This window comes from Grampus griseus, assembly GCF_964374135.1.
Source record: "Grampus griseus genome assembly, chromosome: 16".
Lineage (NCBI taxonomy): Eukaryota > Metazoa > Chordata > Mammalia > Artiodactyla > Delphinidae > Grampus > Grampus griseus.
Window position 1 is genome coordinate 45,701,868 of NC_139010.1, and position 16,072 is coordinate 45,717,939.

General features: G+C 35.1%; 1 protein-coding gene across 7 annotated transcripts in view; it reads left to right on the top strand.

Moving 5' to 3' along the window:
• Window positions 1-16,072, top strand: part of PCDH15 (protocadherin related 15) — a gene marked incomplete at both ends in the record, with an annotated part of 696,762 nt that overhangs the window by 627,739 nt on the left and 52,951 nt on the right. For all 7 annotated transcript variants that reach the window (XM_082673500.1, XM_082673497.1, XM_082673498.1 and 4 more), the window contains one exon: window positions 10,518-10,733. In XM_082673500.1, the coding sequence (XP_082529626.1) occupies window positions 10,518-10,733 (216 nt within the window). The remainder of the gene's footprint in view (window positions 1-10,517; window positions 10,734-16,072) is intronic.

The window sequence follows — 16,072 nt, forward strand, 5'->3', positions numbered from 1 at the left end:
CATGTCTTTCTAGAACTCACCTTTAGCATCAGTATGGACCACTAATTTTTCTTCTTACCTTAATGGTAGAATAATTATAAAAGCTGAAAGTTAATATTAAGATATTATCCCAATGAGAAGTAATCAATATAACTTTTTCAACTTACATATTTTAAATGAGGTGGTCAGTTCTCTTACATAAGCAATGATCATATTGATATTTTTGAAACATATTTATAAGTTTTAAATGAGTAGTATTATCTTAACACTGCATTATGAAGTATTTTTGTATATATTTTATTTATCAGTAATTGTCGATAGCTTGATATTTCCCTTTTAGGAAGCCATAGCAAATTTAAGAAGAAAAAAATCTCTATATATGCAGGCGTGACGTTTGAGAAACAAAGCCTAACAGCACAGCTAGGAGAAATTTCAGCCTTCAGATAGTACCAGTATCAACTTATCCAGAGGACAGTTTTAAAAAGAATATTTTTAAAAAAGGGCATATTGGGTTTTTTTTTTTTTTTTTGGTCCTTATCATACCATACCATGCCATAGCAAACCACAAAATTGGACGAGGTTATCTTCAATAACTAACATATGTCTGAGAAGTAGAAAAAAAATCTTGAAGTTCTTTTAACTAAAATAGAAACATAATTGAGATATCTGTAAAATTTCTTAAATAGGCTTTTTCAGAAAGAAGGTACTAAAGCCATATAAAAAAAGTAATCCCAGACTGGAAAAGTCCAGCAATTTAAGAATGTTAAAGACATCCCTTAAATTCCCCCCTTGTAGATAGACGTGGTCAAAAATACCATTTCTCCAAGAAAAAGTATTAATAGAAAATTCTGAACGCAAAAAATTTATCTTTCAAGTTTATAAATGAACTATCTGTTAAAAAGTTGAAACATGAAGCAGTCCTTTCTCTGGCTTTAATGAATCACAGCATGAAACTTCATCTTTCCTGGCACCTCCTGAGCATATTAACGTTATGTTAATAATCATCATGAAAATTAGGGATAACTAATGAGAAAAGGAAAAGAACACAGTGAAAATGTGTAATCTCACATACATTTATAAGGGTCTGATTAGCACTAAATGCAATTAAAATATTGAATTCTCTTTCAACATGTCATTTAATGGAGCAGCACGACCAGGATAAGGATATAAACAACTCTATTTCCTGCCAGTGTTTGTGTTCTGCTTTGTCCTGAAAGAGAGATATGGAGATGAAGCTACTTGTCTTAATTTAATTCCTACTGAACTCTGATAGTATCTGCACAGAAGGAAAAAATTGAGAAATATTAAAGTGCAATTTTTAATGAAATCTGTCGGCTTAGTACAGGGGCTATCTCTGAAGCAAGGAGCCTGGAAATAATCTTCACCCCACCACATACTTCTCTAGGCACAATAAGTCTGTTGGCAAATCCTTCATGGGCCTTAAAGTCAAAGATTAAAACTCTGCTCACCAACTGTGTGATTTGGGGTCATATACTTGAGTCTTCCACAGTTTGGAATACCATTTACAGAATGGCTTTAGTTCCTTCTACCCATCCCAGAGTTAAGAAAATTAAATGATACTCTATTCATAAAGTGCTTAGCCCAATGCTGGACACTGGTTATACCTTCAGATTATCTCTGATGTTTTCCCAGATCTTTCCTGATTATAATCTTCTATATATTACTCTTTTTCAGTGCTGACAGTCAACCTACATTTAATTATTTCAATCATTGTCAGTGCCAATTCTTCATTGGCTGAAGAACTATTTAGATTAGAGCAAGTTAGCCAAAGGCAATTAGGTTAAAGACAGGTTGGCCAATGCTATTTTTTGGCCAAAACAAAACAAACATACAAACACACAAAAACTAGCAATTTTATTACATATAAATGCTATCTAGTAACTGTCTTTCAAGCTTTAACTTTGATGTTCTGTGGGGTGGTTTTACAAAATTTACAGCTTTTTATCTCTTTGTAAATAATTTTACTTGATTATCATAATTTTTTTTTTTTTTTTTTTTTGCGGTACACGGGCCTCTCACTGTTGTGGCCTCTCCCGTTGCGGAGCACAGGCTCCGGACGCGCAGGCTCAGCGGCCATGGCTCACGGGCCCAGCCGCTCCGCGGCATGTGGGATATTCCCGGACTGGGGCACGAACCTGTGTCCCCTGCATCGGCAGGTGGACTCTCAACCACTGTGCCACCAGGGAAGCCCCGATTATCATAATTTTTTATCCTACTCTTAATGCTATGTTTTATCTGAAATGGAAATATACTCTCTTTTGTTTGAAATAAACAAAATTCTCAATGGCTGATTAATGACTGAGAATACTAGTTATAAAATCATAAAGATGACATGATCTCGATTATTTGTGCGAGGCACTCCATTTCATACCTCAGTGAATATTCAACAGCCACCCTATTCAGCATGTCCTATTTTCCTCATTTTACAATGAGGAACTAAGCCCTAGAAAGTTATTTGCCCAAGCTCATATAGCTAATAAGTGGTAGATTCAAGCTCACATCCGTCACTTCTAAATATTGATCTCTGGTATGCTTCTACTGACATTTCAGCCAAACATTATTTGACCACTTGCTGGACATGATATTAGAATAAAAGATATGAATAGAAACACACTTTATGTGTAATAAAGACACTTAAATATTGTAATATGCAAAGGTAAATGCTATACTAAAAATAATATAAAATATACTACTGGAAACATGTAGGTGGAAGCAGCACTCCCTAGGGGAGTCAGGCCAGCCTTCAGAAAAGCAGTAATTTAAGCTGAGGTTTTAGTGCCTTATTCAACATTACATATATTCAATGTGTGTGTGTGCAAACACGCATGCCATAGTATAGTCCAGGAGTGAGTATCATGTGGCCTAGCAGACAAGAGACATTTAAGAGAGAAGAAGCCATGTGTGCAAAGGCCTGGAATCATGAAAGAACATAGATTGTTCAGGAAAAAAAAAGTAGGTAATGTGATTGGTTTTGGAGAAATATAAATAGAATAAATGTAGGGCAAGAAATTGAAATGTTAAACTGGGATCAGATTGTGAATATTTCATGGACTTGTCTTAAAGTTCATCTTCTGGGAGGTGTGAGTTATCATTTTTAAGCTATTGCTGAATTTAAAAATGTGATAGGAGAGCCTGATTTTGGGCAATATCAGCTTCATGGATAGTCACTGAAGTGAGAAGGATTTCATAGTAGAACTCAGAGGGCTTGCTGATGGACTGAGAGTAGAAAGGCAAGGTGTGAGATAAGACAGTTGAAGTGTCTACTGAGATTTTTAGCTCAGTTCAATCCATAGGTACTGATGCCCTTACCAGGCAAAGAGAAGACAGAAGGAGGATCAAGTATGGTAGCCAGAAGAAAGACTAGGAGGGTGGGAGATGAGAAGAAACTAAAATTGGTTTGGATTGATCAAATGTAATGTAACTAAGAAAGAACCAGAAAGTCAGAGATAATGAATACGTCATTTAATTTCTTTTGAATATGGAAAGATTTAGGATTTGTAACTACAGAATTTCTGCAAAAGTACAAATTTCTTAAACATTTTAATATAAGTAAGTTTTTGGTAAAAATCCATAATATTTTATGATCCAAAATCAACTTTAAAAACTAGTTTCCTCTCTCAAAGAGAGGACTGAAATTGTGCCTGTATTTTCTTTTCATACTATGCCTGTTGAATAGAGTGCAATTTCTTTCTTTTCCACATGAATGAGAAGTTAGAAAAAATGATTTCAGAGTTCATTTCAAAGCATCATTGAAGAATATATGATCACATTATATTAGCAATGATGAAAAGAATAAATTATTTTTTGAGATAATATTTATTTTTGAATATATTTTATAAGGAAATGGAAATAAAACTAAAAAAATGTTTCAGTTATTACATAAATGCAGGACTTGATTATTTTGAACTCTCATGCCTTCTGTAATACAGAATGTTTCAATGTATAACTTTAAAAAAATAATAAAAGGAATATTTTGCTAATCTTCAGGTCAGTTTCTCTCTTTAATTTTTCAAATAGATACTACTGTGTGATATTTGCCACCACTCTTTAACTTAAGAGTAAACTGGCAAATTCTAACTAGGATAAAATAATAATAAAACCCCTGAAAATTCTGTAATTCTGTGTTGCATGATCTTACAAACCATTATTAAATTGTTGTTTCTACACCAAGTTGTGTTTTACTCATTAGAATATCTCTGAATTACATTAGACTTTTACTTAACTATAATTAAGTAAATGATTAATGGGCATATTGAAATTAGAGATTATTTTATTGGACTATGGTCCTTTTTTTGATGTTCTTATAAAAATTAAATACTAAGATTTCTTATTTAAAATGTTTCTTTCCTCTCTTTTTTTTTGTTTTCATTTTTACAGAAGTCTTAAATAGCCTTCTAACTAGATCAATCTACCTGACACTTTCCTTATTTATATTTTATTATATGTTGGACATATTGCCTTTAAGGGCTTTAAAATGAAGGTTTCTTTGTAGTTTCTAAAAATGCAAGAGCCATTTTGTCCCTTACAAACACAGCTTGACATACTGACATTAGTCGTGGTAATGTGAGATTTGAGAACTTTTACCCCAACATTCAAAAATATTTACACTCTATTTCAGGGAGAGTGAGCCTTCAGTGCTGTTAACTGTTAAAACGGGGTCTAATTGAGAAGCAAAAGTTAAAGTTAGCATTATTGGACTTTAATGGGCTTTGGAAGTTCTTTGGATATCACTAATTATTCCACTAATATTTCTGCATCCATAGTATTCATTTAGGCAACAGAGGGGAACAGTTATTTAGGCTGTGAGAAAATTAATGGGCTCACCTACTCCCCTGTATGATAGAAGCAGTTATTTGGTGATTTTCTCTTAATGTTGGGCACCTGTGTGCATTAAAATTTCCAGATGAGGTCTTAGAAATGCATAAGTGGTTTCCTGTGTCTTAACCTTCATTTAAAAATATAATTACAGCAAATATAATTATAATATTCATTTCTGACTTTCATTTTTTAAAAACAGCTCTAGACATAACTTTCCTGATTTTGCTCACTAAGAGAAACTCACAAAAGTCAGTGAGTCAGATCTTCCAGAGTCACCTCTTCTACATAATAATGGCTGTGTCAGGAACCCAGTATAAAGTTTTGATTATAAAGAAGCTGATGTTATAAATAAAGTGACATTCATTCTTTAGTTAATTTGATTCACTTAGAGTTTTCATGATAGATCAGTTTTAATTTTTAGACATTCGTTTAGCCAAACTTGTTAGATGTCCCCTTATTACTATCTAAAAAATGATGGACTAGATTTATAATTTTTTTCCCCTTTCATAGAATATCTCTATGAATGTTTTCCCATTTTTAAGGAAACAATGCAGGTTATATACACAATAGTTTATTTATTTAAGAAAAAACCTCTTGGCTCTAACCTCTTGGCTCTTTTGCTCCATTCATGCTTGAGTTCACTAATGACATTTTAGGCAAAGCTTTTCCTTCCAAACTGGTACTTAGTCCTCCAGAATGCATCAGGCCTAACTTTTGCTCTGTCATTTAGTTCACTAATACTCTTGTGCCCTATGCCTAACCTTCTAACAACTTCATTTATGAGCTTTTTATTTCAATTATTTTTTTTTCATTTCTAGAAAATATATTTTACTTAAGTTCAACTATTCTCATTTTATTTGTATTTTAAAGATCACTGTTGTTTAGTGGAACATATTGTTCATTTACTTTATGCTCTCTGTCCACTAATTCAAATATCTAAAGCCTTTGTGGGTTCGACTTTCATTTTTTATCACAACAGACTCTTTATTCGTGGTATTTTGTTTCTTGTTCATTTTGAGAATTATGTGACTTTAAGTTTTCATCTTTCTTGCAACTTATTTGTTAGAATTCTTTGAGGCATATGTTGGAGGTAGCTGTTTTGAAAAAGTGCTTGCTTCTGTGAGGAGGGTAGGCCATTATCAAAGACCAGTTTCTCAAATTCTCAGTTGTGGGTTTTCTGTTCATTCAGGTAGAGCTCAGGACCACCGAATTTACAAATTGAGAATACTGTGGTTTATCCTTGAGTTGAGGGAATTGGTAGTGTGTGAATGAAGGCTACAAACTCCGATGAAGGCTTGTGTTGGTTATGGATTGAGTCTCAAGGAAGTTTTGGGGTTTTTTTGTTTTTGTTTTCTGTTGTTGTTGTTTGGTTGTTTCTTTTTTCTGCACTGCATTCAACATCAAGGTTTAAACCAGGCAGTTTTCTTTTTAGTTTTGGGTGGTAGTGGCAGTGGTTGCTGGAAAGGAGAGATGACTTTCTCATTCACCCTTAAAGTGAGAATTTAGCATTCTTGAGAGTGGAGTCTTTAGACTAACTTCTATGCGTGGGCCTTCGGTCTTGCCTCCTATTCTCTGAGCCACTCAAGACCTCATAAATTAAATTTTAAGTTCACCTAGATCAGAAGAAACCCTCTAGGTGAAACTACCATCAGTACTAAGCTGTTTGTATTCTTGCTTTCTCTTGGTTGTTGACCTGCATATTTATTATTGTCTTTCTATCTCCTTGATATGTCTAGGAAAAATTCTGAAGATCATTTATCTAGCATTTAATGTTGTTTTCACTGGGATTTTAGTCCTGGTACTTATTCTGACATATTGAATGTAGTGGTTATAGTATAGGTTTTAGAATGAGACTTACCCAACTTTGCTATCAACTATCTTTGTGATTATGAGCAATTTACTAATCTCTCTGTGCCTCCATCTCTTCACCTATAAAATAATAACAATAAAACTTACTCAAGGGCTTCCCTGGTGGCGCAGTGGTTGAGAGTCCGCCTGCCGATGCAGGGGACATGGGTTCGTGCCCCGGTCCGGGAACATCCCACATGCCGCGGAGCGGCTGGGCCCGTGAGCCTGTGCTCCTCAACGGGAGAGGCCACAACAGTGAGAAGCCTGCGTACCGAAAAAAAAAAAAAACCTTAAAAGAAGGGATGGCATGAGATTATGTATGAAAAGTATTTACATAGCACCTGGAAAATCATAATAGCTCAATAAAAGTTAGCTCGCCACAGCAGCTATAACATAACATTACACAAATAATGTAAATGGACTTTGTGGTTTAAAGAGCACTTGACAGGTTGTTAACCTGAGACTGACCCAGCCTCAGTCACTGACTTTAAGTGGACCCTCCGCAGTTCAAACCCAGTTGTGCGAGGGTCAACTGCATATAGGTTTTTGTTTTAAATCATGTGTTTATTGAAATTGAATAGACAAAGTTAAACTTAATAAGCCTTTAAATTGATCATAAGTAGAGTACCTACTGGAATTTTTATCACTCATGTTTTAACTTGTTAGTTTCAACTATACTTGGGAGAGAGGGGGTAGATTTGAAAGACTGCTAATGGTTCTGGCAACTATCCTCATGTGTGTTTTCTGAAATAAGATCTTTTCAGATTCCAAAGAGGATCAAACCTACTCAAAGATTAAAAATTTAAAGTGGAGTCATTACTAACAACATATATATGACAGTAAAGTTTTATATATTTGAAAAAAAAAAACCACAAAAGAAGCAGACTCACAGATATAGAGGACAATCCAGTGGTTACCAGTGGAAAGAGGGAAGGGGAGAGGGGCAATATAGGAGTAGGAGAAAAAAAAAAAGTGGTTATAATGGGATTATATAAAATCATCTGTGTGAAAGTTTTGAAAATTGTAAAGCACTATAGAATTTAAGAAATCTTTCATTCAATTAAAAAAAAAAAGGTCCAGTAAACATGATTTTTTTAAACCCTGTATCTCAGACAATTTGCTACTAAGGTACTAGGGAAAATCATTTAAAAAAGATATTTCTGAGTTACCCAAACTTTTGTATTAAATGATTATTTGTTTCAGGAAAAGTATATTTAAAAACACCTTAATCTGTTAAGGTAAAATATGGCACTTTGTGGTTATAATAATTTAATAAATTAGGAATAGAGCAAAGTGAAATTACTTGTTTATTGAAATGGAAGTTAATCAGTAAGAACTGTGCAAAGAGGCTTAATATACCAAGCAATCATGATGATTTTTCTTTAACTGCCTTTTCTTTTCTAAATGTGATTATGTTGTGTTACAGGGTTTATTTTAAAATATTGAGGTTTACAATCTTACAACACAAAATTGAGTAGAAGAAGTCATACAGGAAACAGACCATGTATTGTGATTCCATCAATATAAAGTTTAAAAATAAGCATAACTAATCAATGGTGTTAGAAATCAGGATAGTGGTTTCTCTGGCGAACTGGGTATGGCTGGAAGGACATGATGGACGTTCTGGGATGGTGGTAATGTTTGATTTCTTGATTCAGGTGCTGGTCCATTGGATGTGTATATTTTGCAAATTTTTATTGAGCTGTGTATTTATGATTTGTACATTTTTGTGCCAGTTTCTTATACCTCAATAAAGTTTGCATTAATGGTAAAATGTTTATTTCAGGGGAAATACCTATGTTAATCATAAGTGAAAGGATAATATTCAGCCTAATCTTTGACTGATTCAGCATGTCTTAAATTTGCTCACAGTATATGAAAGAAATGTCTTTGATTACTAAATTCAAACTGATTTTAATTTTAGTTGGGAATGTGCTTTTTATTTCTTATTTTATACTTTGTTAAATGAATAAAAACCTGGATTCAAAGCTTAAAAATAAACACTTTGATAACTATTTTTCTTTCTTTTTTTTCTCTTTAGTGATAATGTGACCTATCTTGGAATCTAATTACTGTTCCTCCAATGCAAAAACTAAGCTCTGCCGTTATGTAAAACATACGGAGCATTTAAAGAGATGAGCTGGTAGCTCGAGCTTGTCCTATTCTAAAGCTGAGAATTTTAACTTACGAATTTCAAGAAATATTTTATCCTGAAGCAAAATATCTGGATTTTTTTTACTTTAAGTTACCTTGTCTAACATATAAATTTATCCTGAAATGTTTTAAATGGTTAAGCACATATATAGGATTTAAAGCTAGAGATTCAAACTTATGCTGAATCTCAACACACATTTGCTATTATTTACTATTATTGTCATTATTTGTAGCCCAACTTTACCACTTACTTTATAGTCTTTGGCTATTTACATTTAATAAAAAATTCACATTTCACTGCCTTGGTCATATTAGCCTCATTTCAAGTGTTCAGTGGTCATACGTGGCTAGTGACCACTGCATTGGACAGAGGACATGTAGAGTATTTCCATCATTGCAGAAAATTCTATTGGACGGCACTAATTTATGTAACTAGAATAATATATTCCTCAGAGAATTTTAGTTTTGTTGAACAAAATTATTTTTGTAGAATTATTAGCATTGTAATGGTAAATCATAAATGCTTGATATCTGATATTTAACAATAATATTTAATAAAATAAGAATAACCAGATAATAAGAATAGTAATTATAATAATTAAAATATAAATGTTACCCATCTAGTATCATGAATAAAGTTACATAGCCTTGTATAAATTCACTAAAACTATCTCATCCACCATTCCACTTTCAAATATTTCACTGTGACATAATTCTCAAATTGGCATTCTGAAAAATTTCCCTGAAGTAGAAACCATAGAGCCAGGCTAATATTATTATGCTCACAGCTTTATTTTTAAAAAAGTATTCTAAGCAACTATTTCTTTTAAAATTCTAAATGTGAAGAAACCTCAACATGTAGAACATAAGTACCTACAACCAGGAAAAAAAATTGGTTAATCAGGATACAAGCTAATGAAAAAGGAAGCTGGATTGGTATTCTAACCCTCTCTAATTTTGATATGGCACTAACTAATTAGGATCTCTTCATATATATATCTAGATTTAGGGCTTCCCTGGTGGCACAGTGGTTGAGAGTCCACCTGCCGATGCAGGGGACACGGGTTCGTGCCCTGGTCCGGGAAGATCCCACATGCTGCGGAGCGGCTGGGCCCGTGAGCCATGGCTGCTGAGCCTGCGCGTCCAGAGCCTGTGCTCCACAACGGGAGAGGCCACAACAGTGAGACGCCTGCGTACCACAAAAAAAAAAAAAAATAGATTTATTGTTTAAAAGATCTGAACACTGTCCTGTTGTCATTTGAGATATTTTAATACATTATTTTTTTCCCTTTAGGAAGTAGGTTAGATCAAAAGCACAATCACATGCTATGCCTATTACACAAGACAATGTTTAGGTAAACAGTTTCATCCTTACACCATTTTGGATCTCAGCCCAGAGTTGAACCCATGAAACATGCCAATCAAAACACTTGGTTCATCAACTGGACTGAGTTAGTGTCTCTGTCCCTTGTATTCACAGTTTAATAGTCATTATCCTTCTCATAATAGCCATTCAACCCTGTGTACACAAAGTCTATAAATCTATATAACAGCATCTAGAAAAATATAACCTTAGGAGGGCTTTATTGTGTTATTATTACACAAGAAATACAAACTGTCTTACAAACATAAATAAGCCCTTTAACAAAGGTTATTTTTTTCCTGCTTATTTATAACCTGTGTTTTTTCCCTCCTAGGCTACTGATAAAGATACCGGCAATTATAGTGCCATGGCATACAGACTCATAATACCACCAATTAAAGAGGGAAAAGAAGGATTCGTGGTGGAAACATACACAGGGCTTATCAAAACGGCTATGCTCTTCCATAATATGAGGAGGTCTTACTTCAAGTTTCAAGTCATTGCAACTGACGACTATGGGAAGGGCCTAAGTGGCAAAGCAGATGTTCTTGTGAGTAGATAAAACTTCAGATAGGTGGGCACATGCAAGTACTAACCAGGGGTCAGTGTTTTAATTCCTAGAACTTTTAAATGTTTGAAATAGGTCTTCCAAAACATGAATGTGATTAATTTTCATCCAGGTTGTTAATATGTATAGTTTAGAATATTAAAAAATACTTGATGGGTTGTTTTTTTTTTCTGACATTTTGGAAATGTACCATATCGTTTTTAAACATGACTGTGACAGCAATGTCTTAAGCACTGGTTTTCTGTTTGGTCTACAGATCTCAATTTTAATATAAAGTTGGCTGGAGCTACTTAAAATTTTAAAATGCTTCACAGAGTTGTGCTGTAGAAATTAAAATGTATGAAATTTTTATTACTGTTTACTTTTAGGCCTTTTGTAATTAAGAAAACAAAAGGAAATGTATTAGAGCAAATTCATGATCCAGCAGAGGTGACTTCCTTGTTTTACCAAAATCCCCACTGATGACATTGGTGATCCTTGACAGAGTTATATTTGGCTTCAGTCAATAATATCACTTTTCTACTCTGACTTTTTCTTAGGCTGTACACAAGGTCAGTGGTGGGTCATTACCAAGGGCAGTCTGATATTGGCATTTATTCAAAATACTCAACACCAAAGCATTTATCCTATGGAATTGCTACCAACATTGGAAGTGTGGATTATTTAGACTTTTTTCTGATGAAATTAGTAAAAGTTATAATTATCATTACTATTGGAAATACTTGTCACATAAAGACAAAATCAAGTATAATTTTTCTTTTGCTGTTTATACCTTACTAAATCTTCAGTCTTCACTGTTCTCCTAATCTAGTTATCAGGACAATATTAACCATCAAATAGATGCAGACTCAATCAAATTTTTCTTAGGTAATGGTGAAGACCAGTCACCATAATTGTGGTGGAAATGAAGACCAGAGCACTCTTTACATTTATAACAGTAAAGCTGCAATAGAATAAACAAAGGCCAGTCTAAGCCAAAACGCTTTTGACATAGAAGATATTAAGGTTGGCATAGATTTTCTGATTAAAATAAGATCTGTAAACCTTATATAAAATAATGTTGTCATTTCTCTTCCTGTTATTTAAGATACGCACATTGTGGTCTTTAAGGCAACATAATAAGGATACTACACTATATAATTAAAATATTATATAATTAAAATATTACAATAACATGAACAAAACATAACTATAGCTTATATATGTAATATGTACATAAGCAATGTGAAGTTTATAGATTTCTCATTTGGACTCTAAACTATTGTGAGGAAATTTAAAAGTATATCTTTAAAATTATCCAAAATATATTTAGAAAGATAAAGTTTAAGGTAAACATAATGTGATATATTTATTAATCACAATATGTATATGAGGAACCCTTCCGAGCAAAATGATATTTATTATAAAATCAGAAATCCTTTCAATCAAGAGAAGGGAGACGTAGAGAAATAAGATTTAAGCAGAGGGAACAACACATGCCAGAACCAAGAAGGAAGGGAAATCATGACAGTTCTGAATGACTGATAGATATTTACTCAGCTTGGGAGAGTGAGGGAGAGAAAGTGAATGAGAGACAGGGCTGGAGATGGAAGTAGGTGGTCCATATATCACTAAAAGATGTAGCCCATATTAAAAATATTAGAACTTTTTCTTAAAATAATGGGAAATCGTTGAAAAATTTTTAGTAAAGGTGAGTGAAGATATGATTTTTAATTTAGATAAAACTTTCTTACTTAATGCAAATCTGGTTTTCCCCTGAGGCTGCTACTTCTGCTGCTGCCTTCTCAAGCAGTAGCTTTTGTTTGTATTCTTTTCTGTTTTTGTTTGTCACAGACTTCGTACTATCCACTGCTGGAGTAGGATCCTCAATGTACAGCATCACTGCTTCTAGACCCTCCTTCCTAGGAATCAGCCTTGATTTTCATCATCTGACTGTCACTCGCGGCCTCACTTTATTGCTGGGATCTCCCAAGCCTTGGGTCAATCCCCAACATATCTCAATGAGTTCCCCTCTTGAGTTACTGTTACTTTCTCCAACAATCCTCCTGTCCTAAGTTTGAGCAATTTCATTATATGCAGAGATGATTCTTCCAATATCCTGAACTCACAATCTCTTGAATGCCCTTCCTCCAATGGCTTTACTCTCCATCCTACTGCAACCACTTAAAACGTGAGTTAGTTTTGCCATTACCACTTACGGCACCCCCTCTGTAACCTCCATTTCAAACCTCCCATTCTTTGACCATAATACTAGGTGTGTTCAGCTAACTGCAGCACTCTTCTATCTCCACCAAGACCTTCAGTCTATTTCCTGTTTAGCCTACTATGTTTTCATTTTCCCTCTACCCCTCATGTTTTCTCTTTCCTGCTTGCCAGATTTATAGTACATTATTAATTATTACAAGCACTCAATCACATAAAAATGCAACTTCCTTGCCCTCTTTCCCTACATCACACTCACTTGGAAAAAACATATCTCTTGTTAATTCCAGCTTTCTCCTTTCTCCAGACCTATATCCATGCTGGATGCTTGCAAAAACATGTACAATTATATAGTTAGTCTTACTTTAAATTGATGATGAAAGCCCCCAAGTGAGCTCTTACATTGTCCAGTAACCACATTGTATTTCCTGGTCCATTCATATTCCTTCTCTCCTAGAAGAGCTTCTCTCTCACAATCCTCCAAAGCTTCCTCATCCTCACAATTGCCTAATTAACTGGCATCCTATTTCACTGAAAGATAAAGCATTTAGAAAGATACTTCTACAACTCCTGCCACTAAATCTGCCTACTTACCAGTATTTTCACCAGCATTCTATGCCTTATTTCCTGTTTGTTTAGATGAATTCTCTATGCTTTCTTTTTTTTTTTGGCTGCATTGGGTCTTCATTGCTGTGTGTGGGCTTTCTCTAGTTGTGGCGAGTGGGGGCTACTCTTCACTGCGGTGCGCAGGATTCTCATTGTGGTGGCTTCTTTTGTTGCAGAGCATGGGCTCTAGGCACGTGGGTTTCAGTAGTTGTGGCACGCAGGCTCAATAGTGGTGTCTCGCAAGCTCTAGAGCGCAGACTCAGTAGCTGTGGCGCACAGGCTTAGTTGGTCCGCGGCATGTGGGATCTTCCAGGACCAGGGCTCGAACCCTTGTCCCCTGCACTGGCAGGCGGATTCTTAACCACTGTGCCACCAGGGAAGCCCAATTCTCTATGCTTTTATCTGGAGCCATTACTTCCACATGTGCAACAGATCCAATTCTGCTCACCAGCGCTAGGACACTGTTTCAGCAACTCTCCTACTTCTTTTATACATTATCAGTAACAATAGCCCCTCTTTATTTGATTATTCCCATAACTGTGCTATTTTTCCTAGCTTCAAAAATTATTAAAAAAAAAACCCTCTTGACCTACATCTCGTTCCAGCTACCACTCCATTTCTATGTTCCTCTTTCCAGAAAAATTCATTGTTAGTGCCAACTCTAATTTCTCACCATCTAATCTCTTAAACCCTCTTGAACCAAAATTCCTCTCCCAACACTCACCCAGAATTGGCTTAGGTCAGCATCATCAATGGCTTTCACTTATTAAATGCACTGGTAATTTCAGTCTTCATCTTATTTGAACCATCAGCAACACTTGATTGATTATTACCTTTCCTAGGCTTTCAGGCCACCATGCTCTTATTTTTCTCTTCCCTCACTGTTCATTCCTTCTCAGCCTCTTTTGCTGGTTCATTTTCTGCTCCTGACCTTTTAGTCAATGTTCCGTAGAGCTTGGACGTTAATTCTCTTTTCTATCTGCACTCACTGACTCAGTAAACTCATTCAGTCCAACAACTTTAAAATATCGTCTATAGGGCTTCCCTGGTAGCACAGTGGTTGAGAATCTGCCTGCCAATGCAGGGGACACGGGTTCGTGCCCCGGTCCGGGAAGATCCCACATGCCGCGGAGTGGCTGGGCCCATGAGCTATGGCCGCTGAGCCTGTGCGTCCGGAGCCTGTGCTCCGCAATGGGAGAGGCCACAACAGTGAGAGGCCCGCACACTGCAATATATATATATATATATATATATAGTCTATATATTAGAAAATGTCAAATTTATATCTTCACCCCAAAGCTCATTCCTGAACAGCAAATTCAAATGTCCAAGTGTACATGCAGTGTTACATTGAATATCTACTAAAGATCTATTTATGTTTCCTAAGCTGAACTCCTCTCCCTCATCACATCTCTCCCACCTATAATCTTCCCAGTTTTGCTTGATGACCAAATGAACTTTGAATTCTTTAGGCTAAAAATTTCTTAATTCCTTTTTCTACTCAACCACACATTTAATTCCTCAGTAAATAATGTTGTGTATATATATGTACTATAAGATACATATGCTACATATGTGTGTTATCGGCACATTTTCCAAAAGTTCCGTTACAATTTGGTTGAACAATCATCATAACTCACCTGTGTCATTGTGCAAACTCACTAACTTGCTCTCATGCTTCCACGCTTGCCCTGCTAAAGTCTGGTTTTAATATAGCAAGTAAAGTGATACCTTAAAATGTAATTCAGGTCCTGTTATTTCTCTGCTCAGAACTTTCTAATATCACCCCAGTTCTTTCAGAGAAATTACTTAGATCATTATAGAAGACTATGAGACCCTTGGTAGTCTGGCCTCCAATGATCCGTTTTCTACTCTTCTCCCTCTAACTCCTTCAAACCCAATAATATTGGCCAATTTGCTTTTCCTCAAATAGCCAGAAATGCTCTCACTTTAGAGATTTTGCAATGGCTCTACCTAGAATGCTTTTCCCCCAAACGTGTTCAGGACTAGCTCTCTTATCTCTTCTAAATATTTGCAAGAATGCATTTCACAGTGAAGCCTACTCTCACCATCCTAGTTAATATTGCAACATACTGTGTCATTTTACATCGCTTTATTGCTTTCTTTTTTCAAAAGACTTATCATATTCATGGATTTTCCTCAGAAAAACTCCATGAGGACATGTTATTTATTTATTTATTTATTTATTTATTTAACTCCCTGATGTTATCTCAAGCACCTAGAATAGTTCCTTTTAGTGAGTACTAAATGCCTATGAGTTCAGTGAGTGAATGGCCCCTCTCTTACAATACAGGTTAGCAGTTCTCAAAGTGTGGTCCATGAAAACCTGAGGGTCCCCCAAATCATTTCAGGGCCCATGAGATCAAAACTCTTTTAATAAGGATACTAGGACATGATTTGCCTTTTTACCACGTTGCATTTGCTCTGCTGCTGCCATTGTATGCTTCATAGCCATATATAAACAGAAAAAAAGAAAGCCTGTTTCAACTAAG